Genomic DNA, 17,856 nt, shown 5'->3' on the forward strand with positions numbered 1-17,856 from the left:
TCTAAATAAAGATGGCTGCACTGATCATCATTAATCATTAGTTTGCCTTAACACAACACAGCACAGACTGGTTTATTGTACTCTAGATCTAGAGTTCAGTATATGAGGTTTTTATAGAAATTGGTCTGAGGGACTCTCATCCAAACTATACATGATGAAATAACTATGCTGATTGCCTTAAAAAGCAATTTGAATGTGCTCGGAGGCCTACAAAAGTAATTGCAGACACAAGTAATTGTGCACCTGTGTGGTGATGAATAACTACTTGTACGTCTGTGTGAGTTCTATGTACGTAAATACATTAAAGAAAATAATTGCTTCAGTTTTGAACAGACTGGTAATGCATCTACACATTGAGTGGATCAGTGCACCTCTGTCAGTTGTCGTGGACAGTATTCTGCCCATACCGATAATGTGTCCTGCAGCCACCTTAGTATGAAAGTGAGAGTCTATTCAGTAAAAAGGAGGTGGGCTGTTCATGGGTGTTTTTAGGATTTTTTCCAGCAGTCTGCACAGCTCTACACTCTCACTTGCACATTTTTTTTCTCTCCACTCTCCCCTCCCCTAAATTCTATCCATCCTACCACACGCCTCTCATCCCCATTTAGAGTAGTGCATTTGTATGGTAATAACTGGTTCACATTACCTCTGGCAGTTTTCAAGGCACACTTCCATCACCTTTTTTGGAGTTTTTTTTTGTATTTTTTATCTAGAGCCCCTGCTCCCATCCAGGTTTTTTTTTTCAAATGTAAGAGAGCGAGAGAGTCTGTTATCTAAGTTAGACTGTTATTAGTTGGGCTTTGCCGACATGATTGGATCCGGCTCCAGCAGTACCTACAACCCAATGAACGATTAGTTGCTCTCCGCTGGAGGGGAAAAGTTGATTTCTTTTTCCTCCGCTGCCTGCGCAGCCACCTAAGCTTATTGTTCTCCCTCTTTACCAATTTACCCCTCAATATCTTCCACATCTTATCTGTCTTTTGTTTTTTTCCCAGGCCTTCATTTTCTCAACTATTCTCAGTTCTTATTTTTATTTTTCTCTTTCTCTTTATAACTTTAACATTTTATTAAAATGAATCCCTAATCTCAAATTCTGTAATATACCACTGGCAATGACATTGTTGTAGAGAAGAAAATGCAGAAAAGGGTTGGAGGGGGAAAAATGTCAGCTAAGATCTCACTTGTCCCCCAGCCACTGCCCATATATATATATATATATATATATATATATATATATATATATATATATGTATATATATATTAGGGGTGCAACGATACACAAAATTTTTTCGATACAAAAAAAATGTTCATGCCTTTTTAATTTGTCATTTATTAAAATTATAAATATATATTTTAACTCAAAAGTACAGTTTTTAAATTTAACCCTAACCCTTGTGCGTGTTTTTTATTTTGACAGCGAATGCGCAGCTGCGGACCACTTATGTGCAGCCCTGGTTATTTAGCTCGTCATATTGCAGCCACAGAAATTCTTTTGTCCATGAAACCATAAAGCTGCACTTTCTTTTTGCCTTATAGTCTCATTTGTCATAACTTCTCCGTTTTGTGGTAAGCTTTTCTTTGGCTGTCACTTCTTCACCCTGACCTGTCTTATTTGGCTCAGCAGAACTAAAATATATATCTGTCTGTGAAGGTCATCGTAGTCAAATATATATCCTGCTGCTTTTACACACGCACTCACATAAGCTCAGCGATTCTCTGCGCGATGAACCTCTCACATGTTTAAGCTGCGTGAGATTTCACTTGTCATGTTTGCATAGTAAGCTAACAATTAATTAGACGATGTCAGAGGAATTGGTGCACAAATTATCATCACTCACAGATCAGTGCTGTCGCTCTCTATACACAGTTCGCCCGATTGCAAAGTGAAAGCAAAAAAACAAGCGCAAATTCAAACGCGATTGCAATATGTCACATATTGACAGTGGCTCACCGATGCCAATGACATAATTACCCAGCTACATTTCTGAAAGAATGCAAAAGCATTGACATATATTTTTCCTTCCTACAATAGCCCGACGGGCAGGGCAGAGATAGATTTTGGTAGCCCGACTGAAAAAATCGCTAGCCCCGGGACGTCGGGCTAGCGATATTGCGAGCCCTTGATGAGTGATTGAGGAATCACTCATCTTTGGAAAAGAGAGTTTATTACAGAGAAATGTCTCTTTCCAAAATAAAAGCTATACTATCTGCTTCTTCTGGGCTATATTCTCAGCAGCATATTAAACATATAAGGAGAATGATGTGCTAATAGCTGTCTAAATGACTCGGCAAAAGTTAGTAGCATGCTTGCTTGTTTTTTTTCTGCTTCCACTTGTCTTTGCACTAGGATGATGTCGGCGTAAATGTGCAGTCATATTCGTTGTGTTCCCACTAGTGCTTTCAGGTTAATCTCGTTGAAATGACCTTAACGCCACAACACGGCAAATCTCCGTTAATGAGCTACCGCCGATCGCTCCGTGCATGGGGCTAGACGGCCAACACGTTAACGAGCTAACTGCGCTAACACACTAGTTCCCACCCATGTAATTGAGCATTGCATGGCACATCCAACATACTGTTTTACTTTAGTCCATGACTTGCTTACCTTCAGGGTCATACTCACATGAAAACCAAAATAATTCCAAACGCCAGATCTGAATGAGGGTGGGGGAGGTCCATGTTGCAAGGAGAGCTTAACTTCTGTCTCGCTAGCTTGCCCTGCGCTCTTCCTTCTGACGATGCTGTCTGTGTTGAGCGCTCAGTGAATCTGCGTTCGATTACTCCGCCTAGGCTGCACTGTCGAGCGCAGATTCACTGAGCGCTCAACACAGACAGCATCGTCAGAAGGAAAGTTGATAAAAGAAATTACAAATTTTGTATTGTTCGATACATATGCGTACCGAACCGAAAGCACTGTATCGAACGGTTCAATATCGATACGAATATCGTTGCACCCCTAATAAATATATATATATAGATATATATGTATGTATATATGTATGTATATACATATATATACATACACACATATATATATACATACACATATACATATCTATATATATATATATATATATATATATATATATGTACACATATATATATATATATATATGTGTACATATATATATATATATATATATATATGTGTACATATATATATATATATATATATATATATATATATGTACACATATATATATATATATATATGTATATATATATGTGTACATATATATATATATATATATATATATATACACACACATATATATATATATATATATATACATATATATATATACATATATATACACATATATATATACATATATATATATATATATACACACATACATATATATATATATATATATATATATATATATATATATATATATATATATATATATATGTACACATATATATACATATATATATATACATATATGTATATATGTATATGTATATGTGTATGTATGTGTGTATATATATGTATATGTATACCACACCACATGCTGTTTTGACACTGACTTCACTGTGTATTTCCAATGAGACATATCTATAATTAATACATGTCATTTTGTGGTTTAGTCATTCACTTTTCCATTTTTCTTTCCTAGCTGGGTCAGACCACCCTCCTCCTGTCATTAGACAGGGTCCGGTCAATCAGACTGTTTCTGTAGACAGCACAGTAACCCTGGGTTGCCAAAGTGTTGGCACTCCAACACCTGCCGTTCACTGGAAGAAAGATGGTGTGGTGGTGTCTCCTGTGGACTCCCGTATGTCGCTAACAGAAACAGGATTGCTGAAGATTCACTATGCTAAGGTAGTAGATAGTAATACAGCACTTATTAAGAACTCACACTGAGCCAAGGCCACCTGTCAATGTCTGCCTCCTCTGTATCTTCCATCCTTAGCTGGGAGATACAGGTTTCTACACCTGCGTTGCTTCTAATTCCAATGGAGAGGCTTCCCGAACAGCGTACTTGCAAGTTGAAGGTAGGCTATTCAGATATACAGAAAGTCCTGCTAGGTTAACTTTTGCATGATTTTGTTGCTGTCTCACTGGCAGAGTTTGGAGTTGTTGTCCAGTCTGGTCATCCCTCAGACCCTAGCCTGATTCCCAGTGCTCCATCTAAACCTGAGGTGACTGACATCAGCCGTACCTCTGTCACTGTATCATGGAAATCTGGCCCCAGTGGCACTGCACCACCCACCTCTTACCTGATTGAGGCATTCAGGTTAGAGACTTGCAGGGTCAAACGTGTTTTAACGAAGTCATTCTGTTTAACATGGATCAAGCTTGACAAAATATTCCCTGTGTTTGTGTGCTGTCATTTTTGGCCACTCTCTGCAGTTACACATTAGGCAGCAGATGGGTGACCCTGGCAGAGCATGTGAAGGCGCAGACCTTTGTCCTGAGAAACCTGAAGCCTGGAACTGTATACCTCTTTATGGTCAGAGCAGTGAATTCCTATGGCCTGAGTGACCCCAGTCCAATCTCTGACTCCATCAGAACACAGGGTCAGTCTGGATTTTCCATTAGTTTTTAAGCTTTTAAATGCCAGCTTAGCCACAAACACACTGAAATTTTATGCTTCTGTCCTTCCTTTGGTACACACAGACAGCACTGCCACTATGCAGGGAGTGGATCATCGTCACATCCAGAGAGAACTGGCAGATGTTGTTATCCACCTGCGCACGCCAACTGTCCTTTCGTCTTCCGCTGTCAGAGTGCAGTGGACGGTAAGCGAAGCGACTGGCTTGAAGTTAATGTAACTACAGCAAAAAATAATTGCCTTGTTTGTTTTTTTTAAACATGTGGACAGATTTAACAAATGATATGAAAACCAAGGGGTCAGGATGTTAAAATAAAGATTATTGATGCTGGCAAACCTTTTAATTTAGGGATTCTTGACTGAGAATCTAGACTGCCCAGTTTCCCAGCATTTATTAGCAGAGAATAAAGCACAGTACGGAGATGCAAATTTATTGGTCTGCTACATTGCCAATTTGTTCCAAGCACATAAGAATGTCTGATGCATTTTTCTGTGTGGATGCCTCCACAAAAATCTTTAAAAGTATCCCATTTTGTAATACTGTGGTTCAAATGGAAAGTGCTGAGTCCTATGCTGGCTTAATTTTAACCAGAACCTTACTGAATGGAAACCATAAATGACTTCATGCTGAGATTTACAGTGAGAATCCACAGATGATAAAAAGATAAAATGCATCACCCTAAAGGAACATTGAATGAACTGAGTTTTAACAGATCTGTTAAAACTAGATGTTTAACTCACATACAAATATTATTGTGAGCCTTTGAATTGAATTTGTTTAGTTTCCGGTGTTCAAAAAGAGTCTCATTGTCATGTGGTCTGATATCTTAACGTGTTTTTATCTCTGTTAGGTCGAACAGCAGTCCCCGTACATCCAGGGTTACAAGGTTCTCTACAGGGCGTCTGCTGAGCATGGCCAACCAGACGGGCAGTGGATTGTCCAGGAGTTACGTGCCCCACTTGAGGACGGGGTGGTGATCAGTCAGCTGAAGAAGGGATCCATCTACGAGTTCAAAGTGCGTCCCTTCTTTGACGAGTTCCAGGGAACTGACAGTGAGGTGAAGGTGGTCAGGACACTGGAAGAAGGTGAAGTTTTGTCTTAGACTATCTATAAATACCAAAGAGATAGTGATTTTAAATATCATTGTACATGATCATCATACAATATCAGCGACTCTGTTAATGTCTCCGTTATTAACTGTGTGCTTCTTTGTCTTAGCCCCAAGTAGAGCACCCCAGGGAGTGACAGTCACAAAGACTGAGGCCAATGGCACTGCCATTCTCGTTTCCTGGAAACCTCCTCCAAATGCAGAAGAGGCTGGACTCATTCAGGAATACAAGGTTATTAAAAAAAGAAAGATAGCTATCACTCACTCACTCCTGTACTTGTCCTTCTGCGTCTTGTATTGCAACTAAAATGCAAATTGGATCTCTGTAAGACTTAAGGTGCTCAGTGTGTCCCTCGGGCAATCACTGCCCTCTCATCTTCATCTCACCTTCTTCTCGACAGATCTGGTGCCTGGGTAATGAGAGTCGCTACCATGTAAACCAGTCAGTGGATGGCTCCACCTTCTCCGTGCTCATTTCCAGTCTGGCACCGGGGATTCGCTACAGTGTGGTGGTTGCAGCTAGCAATGGTGCTGGACCTGGAGTACAGAGTGACGTTGCTTTCTTTCAGTTAGGTAAATGTTCTGCCAAAATGCAGTGTTAAAATTAGAAAGCCACACGTCTGAGCACAGCAACAGAATGTTTTAGAGAAAACCTCCAAATGCAGTTGATCAGAGCCTCCTTTGTGTGTTCAGTGAAAAATCTGAATGGAGCATAATGCTGTTCTTAATCTATTCATGGTTAGATTCACATTTTTTTATGTTTGTTTAAGCAATGCCTTTCTCTCTTTGGGCCCTTTAACTTTTTTTTTTTAACATACTAAAGGGTCCAGTTATACTTTCTGCATTTTCTGTACATATGCATGTGTGGCAATATATGTTTGAACCTTCTCCTTTTGTTTTTACTGCTCAGACTCTGCAGGCCAGATGATGGATATCAGCGAGGAAAGAGACACATTGTCCCAGATCTCAGATGTGGTGAAGCAGCCCGCATTTATCGCTGGCATTGGCGCCACCTGCTGGTTGGTTCTCATGATTTTCAGCGTGTGGCTGTACCGTCACCGCAAGAAAAGAAGCGGCCTCAGCAGCACATACACTGGCATCCGCAAGGGTGTGTGCCTTTTCCCTATGTCCTTACTGTACAGTAGTAGATGTAAATATCAATTTCACATCTATATGGGCCAAATGTGCCTACATTTGAAGACTTTTAGGACTGTAGAAGGGATCAAGCCATGACATGTTACCACCACACTGATCATCAATTGTCCTTTCAGTGATATTAAGGAATATTTTCTGTGGCTGATAAGCAGATCACATCAAACGGTCAGACACAAAGACTTCAGAAACAAATTTGCATTTGCAGACATTCAAAGGCTGACCTTTAATTGCTTATTTGTAGAGTGCCATTTCCTCAACATAGCACAGTTCTTGGAGCCACTGGCCTGTCAAACTGCCATTAGCATGTGTGCTACAATATTGCTGATATTTCTTCCCTGTCTCCTGGGTCGCCTGTCACCCTTATTAACCTTCTTCTGGGCACTTGTGTCAGAGGCAGCACTAACACAGGTGGCATGTGGTTATTAAAATACTTGTACACCTTAAACTTTTACATGAGGAGATGCCCATCACACAGCAGAGGTTGCATACAAAGGTCTGCAATGTTATAATGTACTATGGTAGTATCTAACAATTTAGATACTAAAGTAACTAAGTTACAAAAGAGTAAAACTGATTTCTCTTGTCATTTGTTCCTTCAGTTCCCTCATTCACCTTTACACCTACAGGTATGTACTATGTGCTTTAGCTGCTAATACATGTTAGATTTTATGTGGCAAATGATTGGATATGTTTATTCATATAACATTTGTTTCATAGAACAATGGAGAGAAACATATGTTGTATGGACACATTGCAACAATGTACTTGTCCCATTGGACCAAGTGCATTGGCTTAGGTTAAGTTCATTTGTTTATAATTTTTAAAATATGGAATCTCTCAAACAAGATTAATATCTTTTATATGACATTTTACTACTGGAGAAACTGCGAACAAGTGTTACTAAATCCATTGTGAAGTTGTGTTGTGCTGAGATGTGTAAAGGAACAGACAATTATTTGTGGTGTCTTCATGCAAATTAAACTAGACAGTTTAACAGACGCAGAAACCAGACACAAACTATACACCCCATGGATAGAAGCATGTCGACTTTTTGCTTTAATTTTTCTTTTTCTTTTTTTGCTTAGACTTCTTTCATGTTTTTTTTCTGCCTTTAGCGCTTCATCTTTTTGACAGCTCATCAAGGCTGAATGTTTTCCTCTTTCTCTTTGCAGTTGCATATCAAAGAGGAGAATCAGTATGCAGTGCTGGCAGGTGAGGTATTTTTGTCCCTTTGTGTTGAATAAAAAATAATAAAAGAAATGCACTTGCACAGTGGAACCACTAGGGGGAGGTGTCTTCTTGCTTTAAATGTGCTGTAAGGCACCCAGTCCATGCTCACTCATTACTCATTTATGAAGGTGGCAGGTTGTGATTGACACCTCTGTGATCCTCCTTGTTGCAGACCTGGCCTTCTCAGCATGGGTGAACCTCTAAACCAGCTGTGGCTGCCAGACAGTTGGCCAAATGCATGTGCCAATCATAAGGACTGTAGCATCAACTGCTGCAATAATGGCAATGGCACTAGTGACAGTAACATGACAACATACAGCCGACCAGGTGAGTGCAGTCTCACAAACTCAGACTTAATTTAGCTCTGTTACAAGCTTACATACATATTGCTCAAGTAATAAAAATCATACACCTTGTAGCTGTGCTAAAATTTGTGTTCTTGCATGCTCATGTGCTGCTTTGTTTCACGTACTCAGCCGACTGCATAGCCAACTATGGAAACCACCCAGAAAACAAACAGGAGGGACAGCTTGGGTCTGAGACAGCCATATACACTGATGTGAATCTCTCCAACAAACTCAATGAGATTAAAACATTCAACAACTCCAACTTGTGCTATGCAAGTCCAGGAGGGGATTCAGCAGCCACATATGAGCCTATTCCATATGCCACCACACAGCTCATTCAGGCCAGCATTAAGAATAAGGCAGCCTCTGGCGGCTCAATAGCAGAGCCTCTGGATATACCCTGCTGGAAACAGCCCCCCAATTTGCCTCCAATACCAAAGGAGATGGCAGCACAGATGCAATACAACTTGACTGAACAAAAAAGTAATGGTAGGGAAGACCACCTTGATATGTTTTACACTATTTTTATATAAAAAATAGAAATACAGGTACATTTTTCCTGCTGCTTTGTCTTCAGATCATTTGCAAGGAGGAGAAGGAATGATTCATCCTAAAGCTATCCCCTACAACCAGACCCGAGATCACAGCACAGGTGGCTCACACCACAGTTCAGACAGAGGCAGCAACAGCACCTCAGGTGAAGCCAACAACTAGTCTGTACTGTTTAATATTAATGAGGCAAACCGCAGGACTTTGTTTATCTTGATGTTTATTTTTCATTTCTCAGGGAGTCAAAATCAAAAGAAGGGAATACGGGTCCCAAAGATCCCAAAACATAATGCAGTAAGCTGGGGAGAAGCCCTATCTCCTCCTCATGCTAATGCCTGGGACTGTGATGAATATAGCCTTCCCATGGAAAGAAGGTAGGAGGAAAAGATACTTGTATTTCTACACAGCACATGCTGATAGACAGATTAGCATATCCTCTTCAGTTGCCAAAAGCAATATGGAAGCAATTAGAAGTTTACATAGGCTCATCATGGGCATGGATGCGATGGTAATTTTGGGATTCTAACAACATCTTTCTTTTAACTGTTCTTTTTCCAAGATGGAAAGGTTGTACATCGTACATCTTTAACGATTAAAGAAAACAAGAATTAGCTTTACAAATTTTAATTCATTTTGGGTTTTTCTGTAATCCACAAAAGGATAATAGTATATTTACAGGGTCAGATACAGTATATACATACATCCAAATTAATATTTGGTTAAATGTCCCTTAGCAATTTGCCCTCAGCCAGATGCTTTTGATAGCCACCAACAAGCTTTTTGCATCATTCTAGGTGGATATTTGACCACTCATTTTGACCATTCTCTTTCAAAGAATTGGTAGAGTTCATTTAAATTGATAGGTTTCCTGATCAGGCCCAGCTTTTAAGCATAGTCGAGGTTGGGGCGTTGGGAAAACCATTCCAGAAGCTTAATTATAACCTACTTTATCCACTCCAAAACCAGTTTTAAAGTGTATTTGGGATCATTGTCGTGTTGGAACACCCAACTTTGCCCAAGTTCAAGTCATCTATCTGTTGAGTTGAGGTAAAGCTGAAAAATATAGAGGTAGTCCTCTTTCGTCACTATTCCATTCACTTTGTGCAATGTACCACTACCACTGGATTCAAAACAGCCCTTGAGCATGACGTCACCAACACCATGCTGTGCAGTTAGTACAGTGGTCGTAGGTTTGAAAGCCTCACCTTTATTTCTCCAAACATAACTCTTGTCATTGTGGCCAATTAACTCAATCTATATCTCATCTGACTATAAAATATTTCTCCACAAGGTATATGGCTTTTCCAAGTGCACAACTATAAAGTTCAGCCAAGCTTAAATGTGCTGATTTTGGAGTAGGTGGTTTTTTTCTCAGACCATCTAAAAGTTGTGGACAGTGATGCTGGTGTTGCAGTAGTTTTCTGTTCATAGCAAGCTTGAGCCTTGGTGGTTCCTGTATTCTTCTTAACATCCTAACTTATTTACTCACATCTAAGTGTGACAGTTTGAACCTTCTTCCAGACCCTTGGCAAAGTGGTGACGCATTGAATAACTTGTACTTACATAGAATTGTTTAAACTGATAATCTGGAAATCTGCAGTTTATTAGAAATGGTTCCAAGGTACCTGTCCAACTTGAACTCAACAGTTCTCTCCTTCTTAGATCTTCACTAAGGTCCTTTGACTTTCCTATTGTTCTGAATATTGGTCAATCCAATGAGTGCTGTCAGACAAATTGTTTATAATACGGCAAAGAGAAACTACGGGTTGAAGTCAATCATGATCACTAACAAAAAGTTAGTAGGCCTGGGCTAGTTAAAAGACATTCTAAAACCTTTAGCACAGTTTAATAAATGCGTAAATGTATACATTTCAAAATTGTGTCCCTTGTGGATAAGGCCCAGTGTGGATTAGATTAGAAAAAATCCAAAATAAATTAAAATTTGTGCAAAAAAATCTTTCTTTTTTTTTAAACTGTAAAAAAATGTATGTTATACACATAGGCATAGAACACCTTAAAGAAATAATTAAAAAGCCCCAGATTACCATGACATTCATGGCTATGATGAGTGGATATAAACGTCTGAGCACAGCCTTACATAAAGTAGTGCATTTCAAGCTGCTAGAAAACATGCACTTCGTTGTGCAAAAATATTATTACTTTTAGTTATTCTTCACTGACCCCCCACCCCCTGGCGCAGGACAAAACACGGTCTCATTAATAACAGCCAAACCAATTACAATATTCACATTTATGGCATTGACTGACAGTTAGTTTACTATTAGAGCAGGATTATATAACTGGAATTACATTATGACATGTTTAATGAAAAAAAAGTTGCCATGGATTTTGCAAACCACTGGTTTGCCCAAGGACCTTAAGGCACCAGTTGCTGTTGTGGATAATTTAATCTGTCACAATTGGGCAATTAAATTGTGCTTTTAGTTCACTTCTGTATGTTCTGTATTTTTCTTTGATGGAAAGTGTTGATGATGCACCGAGGGCTTTGCATTAATATCTAATGAATTGTGACTAATATGCCAGGACTTTGGCAAATGGTTGGACTTCTTTAGCCATTTGATTATGTCAGCTATTCTTTTTTATCAGTTTTAATCCAGAAGAGAGAACTGAAGGCTGTCCAACTCCACCAGTTAGAGGGCCAGTCTCATCCTCTACTGAAGTATCTTATAATCACCCACCTATCACACCATCACAGGGAGACCTGACTAATGGCCTACACAATCCAGCAGAACATCTCAGGTAACCCACGACCGAATTCAACGTGCATACATTTATTAAAATAAAACTATTGTCATGACAGAATTTGACAGATTTTTAAATTCGTTTTACAGTCAACACGTCACAAGCAACCCTCGCCCTCTTTCCCCAACACATACCTACAGCTCAATACCGCTCTGCGTGGGTACTGATGGACAGGAAGAGAATGATGAAGATTTGGAGGAGGAAACAGATACAGAGCTCACTGAAAGTCATTACAGCCAAGACCACAACCACGAGAAGCACAAACACCAGTTGCACCACCAGTCCCCACACAAGCAGCTGCTGCATGGACTGGACCAGACCCCGGCCTCCAGCACTGGAGATCTGGACAGATCAGTCACAGGGTCTATGGTTAACAGCTGGGGCTCAGCATCTGAGGACAACATCTCATCAGGCAGGTCCAGTGTGGTCAGCACTTCAGAAGGATCCTTCTTTACAGATGGAGATTTCAACCAGGCAGTAGCCTCATCGCGGGATATTGTTGGCCTGCGCATGTGCAGATACCCAGAGGAGTCAGGTGAGGAAGCATATGGGGAGTTAATACAGTTCAGTCCATAAATATTTAGATTAAGACACACATACTAGCCATACTAACTATCAAAATCCTCAAAGCTCAAGCTGAGGAGAAGTGGCAGCAATCTCTGGCTTATTTAAATGAAAAATAATCTGGTATTTACGTGTGTGTGTGTGTGTGTGTGTGTGTGTGTCAACGTGCAATTCATGCAGTATTTCACTAACTTTTATATGTAGCCCATTATTTTTAAAGGCTCAAAATGAGACAAACTAACATAATTCTATATGAAAGGGTTTATTTTAAGTATTTTGATCTTTTTGGTTTCACTAGCAAAAAAGAAGTCCCAAAAAAATCCAAGCACCACCCTAACCTGGATGACTGACAACCTTAGACCTCATTAAAGAACATTTGAAATAGCCAAACTGTTCAACTTTTGCAGAAAATGTAGAGCTGTATTACTCACAGAAAGAAGCTGGTGGAGGTGTTTTGGCATAACTATTATTATTATTATCATAGAGACAAAAACAAAAGTCAAATTCTCTTCCAATTATAATAATAATGGATTGCATTTATAGAGCGCTTTTCGGGGCCCTCAAAGTGCTTTTACAATTACAATAATAACTGTAAGCTTACCATATGTTATATGTTAATCTGTGCTATCTATGTCCATGGGATGATTTAGGGCGGCGACAGCAGCGACCCAGCAGTCCCATGTCCACAGATAGCAACATGAGTCCTGCAATAACACATAAAAGGCCCAGGCGCCATAAACAGAACCAATCTGCTCCACAGGGTTACCAACCCAAAGACGTCTTCAGTGATGGTAAAGAAAGACCCACGGATACGTTTTGCTGTTGCATACTGTGTCTCTTAATGATTGCAATATTTAAAATTCTGTGCACTGCTCTTTCCACAGACACTTGTATGCCTCTGGATTTCACCAGCCAGATGTCCCATGGTGACTATAAAGTGAGGGGGGCCACGCTGCCTCGGATGGGCCCTGGGGAGGCCCGGGGTAGACGAGGCAGCACTGGGACTCACAGGGTCAAAGAGGCTACAGTTGAGGAAAGAGAGAGCCAGGAGAATCACAAGATTCCATTAGCAGGAAAAGGGAGCAGCAAAAACCGACAGCACTCTGGTACTATATGGATAATGTTGCTCATTTTGAAACTTAAATTTACACCCAAATTATAATGGAGATTTTTTGCATTTTATTATTTTATGTGATCTTTTTTGTCTCTTATCATTTTAGGCCATTGGATGTGTGATTAATTAATTAATTGACTGACTCTTTAATTGATTGATTTTCTCTTTTTCAAGAATTTGGGGACATTCTTCTGTACAGTCGTCCCTCTTTCCCATCAGGACAAACTCAGACAGTGCCAAATGAGTCTAATTCATCCAAATTTGCATCATCTGGAGACTCAAGGACTAAACAGGGTGGACAGGTGGCACCTTTGGGACAGGTGGAAGAGGTACATGAAAATGTGTAGCTAACACTTTGCGTGTGTGTGTGTGTGTGTGTGTGTGTGTGTGTGTGTGTGTGTGTGTGTGTGTGTGTGTGTGTGTGTATATATATATATATATATATTCATGTGTATGTGTGTGTAGGAAAAACAAAAAGAGGAATGAGACTAATGCTGTTTTGTTTCCACAGTTCCTGAAAAGCTAAGAAGCAATGTGAGCTCAACAGGAATATCCTATTGTTGCTTCAGAGAAAGGACTACAACCTTTAAAAAAAGTGGAAAAGACTCCAAAAATACTGCACAATATAAGTTTTTTTAAAAGTCAGATTTCTCATTAAGTGTTGGAAAAAAAGGAAAAAAGTGCTCTCATCTTTAAGTAACTAGACTTTTATTTGATGCACTGTTTATTGTTTGCTTTCTTTTGCTGACCAGACTCCAGGACACTGACCTGTTGGAGGCTGGCTCTAGTAATATAAATGCACATTTGATGGCGGTTGTGAGTGTCTACAAAAGTATTGTCCACAATGACTGCTTGATGCGGTCCAGTATGATCTTTGTTTGTCAGTTGTCTTGTTACTTTGCTATAATTGATATACAGTCATTACCTGCCATCTTGTAAATTGTTTACTGCCACAGAAGTGCTTCAAATTCAAATTTTATATAACAGTGTTAATGTTTTCTAAGTGATGTATATGTTGTCTTTGTATTATTTGTCCTACTTTGGTTAAAAAAGCACAATCACATAATTTTATTCTAAGTCATTGCTATATGAATTTTCAGTCCTACAGAAAACACGTTTTTTGAGTCTTGCTGATCATTTCATCATGCTGATTGTTGATTGTGATTGTGCATTCAGTTGCGTACATTTCAGCTGTTTTCATTCAGATCTGAACTATCTGTTGTGTGTACTGAGAGAATTGCATGCAGATTCACCTGTAGGAGGTTTTACTTAACACCATGACTGCTTTGTCCTCCCACTGGGATGATGAAAGTTTGTTCACGGACTGGTTTCATTTATTGTTTCTCTTCACTGAATTAATTCTATCTACTCCTCTGTTCCCCTGACCCTGGCCAACTTATGGTGTAGAGCTGGACAACATGCCAGTCTGCCAAAATACAATATGTTACTCGCTTACTGATGTTAATTCATATATTGTAATTTGAAATACCTGGGCTGCTTGAAACCACAGTGACTACAACAGTCAGTGATATCCAACTACAAGCCAACCAAACTGTTATCAGTCCAGAACTAGACTGAAGAAGTCGCTTGAATGAGTGACAAAACATTTCTCCCACTGAAAAAAGTTTTGTCCAGATGAACAGAGCTGAACTTTTTGGGAACTAGGCAGCCAGTTACCTAAAATGTTAAACCGGTCATATGTAGCCAAACAAATGTTGAAAGTCCATTTAAGTAAGATCAAGTAAAAAAATAACATTTATATTTAAAAAAAACATATTTAAAAAAAACAAAAACAATCATTTTACTGTTTATATGTTCTAGAGTTTAGTCATATTGTCCAGCTCTATTCTGTAAGTTAAATATGGAACAAATATGTCACTTTAACTACTCTCTTCAAATAAATATTGCTGTTCATTAAGCGACAAGAAATAAGGTAGTAGTTCATTTACTAACACAATACTGACAATATTTATTCCACTTTCCAGTTTTAAGGAGACAATCGTTATCACCTCATGAAGAATATATATGGCTAAATCTGGCCACTGTACACACCATGACATTTACCCACATTTTTTGCATCTTTTTTCAAAAGTTAACAAACTTTGTCCTTGAAATGTATGTTTCTTAATGTGAGATGACAACTCCAATGCTGAAGACAAGGGTAGGATGCAACATGCATACAGACAGTAGCCTTTATTAATGAAATCAAAAGTCCAACCATTAGACAATCTACAAGGTGGAAAAGAATGATGACATTACCCAGTGGAAACAACCAGGGAACAGGACCTTATAAAAGGAAACACAGGACTATACAGACACTGAGAGGGAGCTAATTACACACTGAGACAACGGAATGAGCTGACCGTTGGTAAAAAGAATTCATGACAGGCAAGGACAATGGAGGGAAATGAACAAAGCAAAGCTCAAACTACACACAACAGAATACTATGTCAACATAAAACGGGAAATTAGAAAAAAAAACCATGTAGAACAAACAAAAATACAAGAGAAGACAAGAGGAGAGGATGGAAATAAAACAATGATGTGAACTTGTCCTTTTTTCAGCTTTTGTCTGAAAATACAGAAAACACAAAATCCTGAATGTTTCCCCAGTGCTCAAGAAGTTCAAGTTATATGACATACAGTCCTCTGAAAAAGTATTTGCCCGAATTCCTATTTAGTTTTTTGCATATATTTCACACTTATACATTTCAGATCATCAAACAAATGTTAAAATTAGACAGAGATAACACAAGTAAATAAAAAATGCAGTTTTTAAAATGACTTAATTTCTTAATGAAAAAAAAAGAAGGTATCCAAACTTACCTGGCCATGAGAGAAAAAGTAGTTGCTTAAACCTACTAACTGAAAGTCACATTGCAGGGGAGGAACTTTAGTCCACTCTGCTTTGCAAAATTTGAAGAAAGGGAAGTCAGCCACATTGGAGGTTTTTCAAGTATGAAAGTTTATGCTCATTTTATGCTCATGTAATTATGCTCACGAAGGATCGCAATTACATATGAGTCCAACCAACTTTGTTTGGTCATTTTGTTCATGTTTTTAACCGTTCAGAAGTGGACTTGTTGATGTGTTTTGAGTCATTCTCCTGCTCTAAAACCCAAATAGAGTTTCAGAGCACAAAACTGATTGTTGGACATTCTTCTTCAGGATTTTCTGGTAGACAGCAAAATTCATGGTTCAATCAATTATGGCAAGTTGTCCAGGCCCTGAAGCAGCAAAGCAGCCATGGGCCATCACACCACCAGCAGCATGTGTGACTGTTCCTTTTATGAAATGCTGTGTTAGTTTAAAAAAAAGTTTACTGGAAGAGAGATCTTCCAAAAAGTTCAACCTCTGTCTCATCAGTGCACAGATGTTTGCGCAAAAGTCTTTGGGATCACGGGACTTTGTTTCTTTTTGGTCAGCATTGATATCTGGAACTCTCTTCCTATGGGTGCATTTTTCCAGTCTCTTTTTTATTGTGGAGTCAAAAATTCTTACCTTAACTGAAGCAAGTGAGACCTGGGGTTCTTTAGAAGTTGTTGTGGGTTCTTTCTAGCCTCCTGGATGAGTAGGTGATGGCCTCTTGAAGTCATTTTGGTAATCTAGTCATTCCTGAAAAGTTCCATGTTTTTGCCATCACTGTGATTTTCTTCCAAAGCCTTAGAAATAAATTTTTTTAACTCTTTCTAAGCTGATAGATATAAAAAGCATTGTTCCTTACCTGTTTGTTGAGTTCCTTTAGATTGTGGCATGATGTGCTACTTTTTGAAACCTATTAGCCTGCTTCACTTTGTCAGACACAGCTAAAGAAACTGAAAAGAAACTCCACTTTCTAAAGAAAATGCCTAATCACAATTAGTTCATGATATCTGCGACATTAGCTATTATGAACATGTCGTCAAATGTACTTTAGGTCATATTTTTGTATTTGGTAGGTAGGTTGTTAATTCGTTTTTTGGTTTTTGATTTACAGATATTACTCAGTTTATTCAGTTTATGTTGCGCACCATCCTGGTTTGTGATTGTAAGGTGAGGTAGATTAGGAAACACAAGAAGAGAAAATGAGATTGTGTGATGGGATATGCATTTTAATTAACATCATATAAACCTTAAGCAACAGAGGAGTAAAACCATGTGAAATAATTTTAAAAAATTGCTATTTCATATGTCAACTCTCCCTGGACTGACACAGTAAGTGGTATGTCACCCACAAATAATTACTGTGATTAATTCCACTATAGTGATGATCAGTGTTTGGGAGTAACGGAATACATGTACCGCCGTTACAAAATATGAGTAACTGTATTCTGTTACCGTTTTAAAAGGTGGTATTTAGAATACAGTTACTTTGATGAAATGAACGGATTACAGGGCTGTATTTCCCTGTTTCAAATGCTAGGCTATGCCCTCTCTATTTTTAGTTTCCACGCCGGTGGAAACCCAAACAAAACACGCATTAA

General features: G+C 38.8%; 1 protein-coding gene across 2 annotated transcripts in view; it reads left to right on the forward strand.

Moving 5' to 3' along the window:
• LOC146699844 (roundabout homolog 1-like) overlaps window positions 1-17,009 on the forward strand; it is an 83,224-nt gene extending 66,215 nt beyond the window's left edge. For both annotated transcript variants that reach the window (XM_085469764.1, XM_085469765.1), the window contains exons 9-29: window positions 3,624-3,829; window positions 3,921-4,002; window positions 4,076-4,244; window positions 4,361-4,527; window positions 4,628-4,749; window positions 5,414-5,648; window positions 5,782-5,903; window positions 6,073-6,244; window positions 6,582-6,779; window positions 7,426-7,452; window positions 7,999-8,038; window positions 8,229-8,383; window positions 8,533-8,892; window positions 8,981-9,100; window positions 9,191-9,326; window positions 11,560-11,712; window positions 11,805-12,250; window positions 12,930-13,070; window positions 13,164-13,385; window positions 13,568-13,722; window positions 13,905-17,009. In XM_085469764.1, the coding sequence (XP_085325890.1) occupies window positions 3,624-3,829; window positions 3,921-4,002; window positions 4,076-4,244; window positions 4,361-4,527; window positions 4,628-4,749; window positions 5,414-5,648; window positions 5,782-5,903; window positions 6,073-6,244; window positions 6,582-6,779; window positions 7,426-7,452; window positions 7,999-8,038; window positions 8,229-8,383; window positions 8,533-8,892; window positions 8,981-9,100; window positions 9,191-9,326; window positions 11,560-11,712; window positions 11,805-12,250; window positions 12,930-13,070; window positions 13,164-13,385; window positions 13,568-13,722; window positions 13,905-13,919 (3,443 nt within the window). In that variant the 3' untranslated portion in view covers window positions 13,920-17,009. The remainder of the gene's footprint in view (window positions 1-3,623; window positions 3,830-3,920; window positions 4,003-4,075; window positions 4,245-4,360; window positions 4,528-4,627; window positions 4,750-5,413; window positions 5,649-5,781; window positions 5,904-6,072; window positions 6,245-6,581; window positions 6,780-7,425; window positions 7,453-7,998; window positions 8,039-8,228; window positions 8,384-8,532; window positions 8,893-8,980; window positions 9,101-9,190; window positions 9,327-11,559; window positions 11,713-11,804; window positions 12,251-12,929; window positions 13,071-13,163; window positions 13,386-13,567; window positions 13,723-13,904) is intronic.
• The last annotated feature ends 847 nt before the right edge of the window (window positions 17,010-17,856 follow it).

The sequence above is a fragment of the Copadichromis virginalis genome, linkage group LG10 (genome assembly GCF_057382275.1).
Source record: "Copadichromis virginalis isolate Kocher_CV1m ecotype Utaka linkage group LG10, C_Virginalis_male_GT1.1, whole genome shotgun sequence".
In the NCBI taxonomy this organism is placed as follows: Eukaryota; Metazoa; Chordata; class Actinopteri; order Cichliformes; family Cichlidae; genus Copadichromis; species Copadichromis virginalis.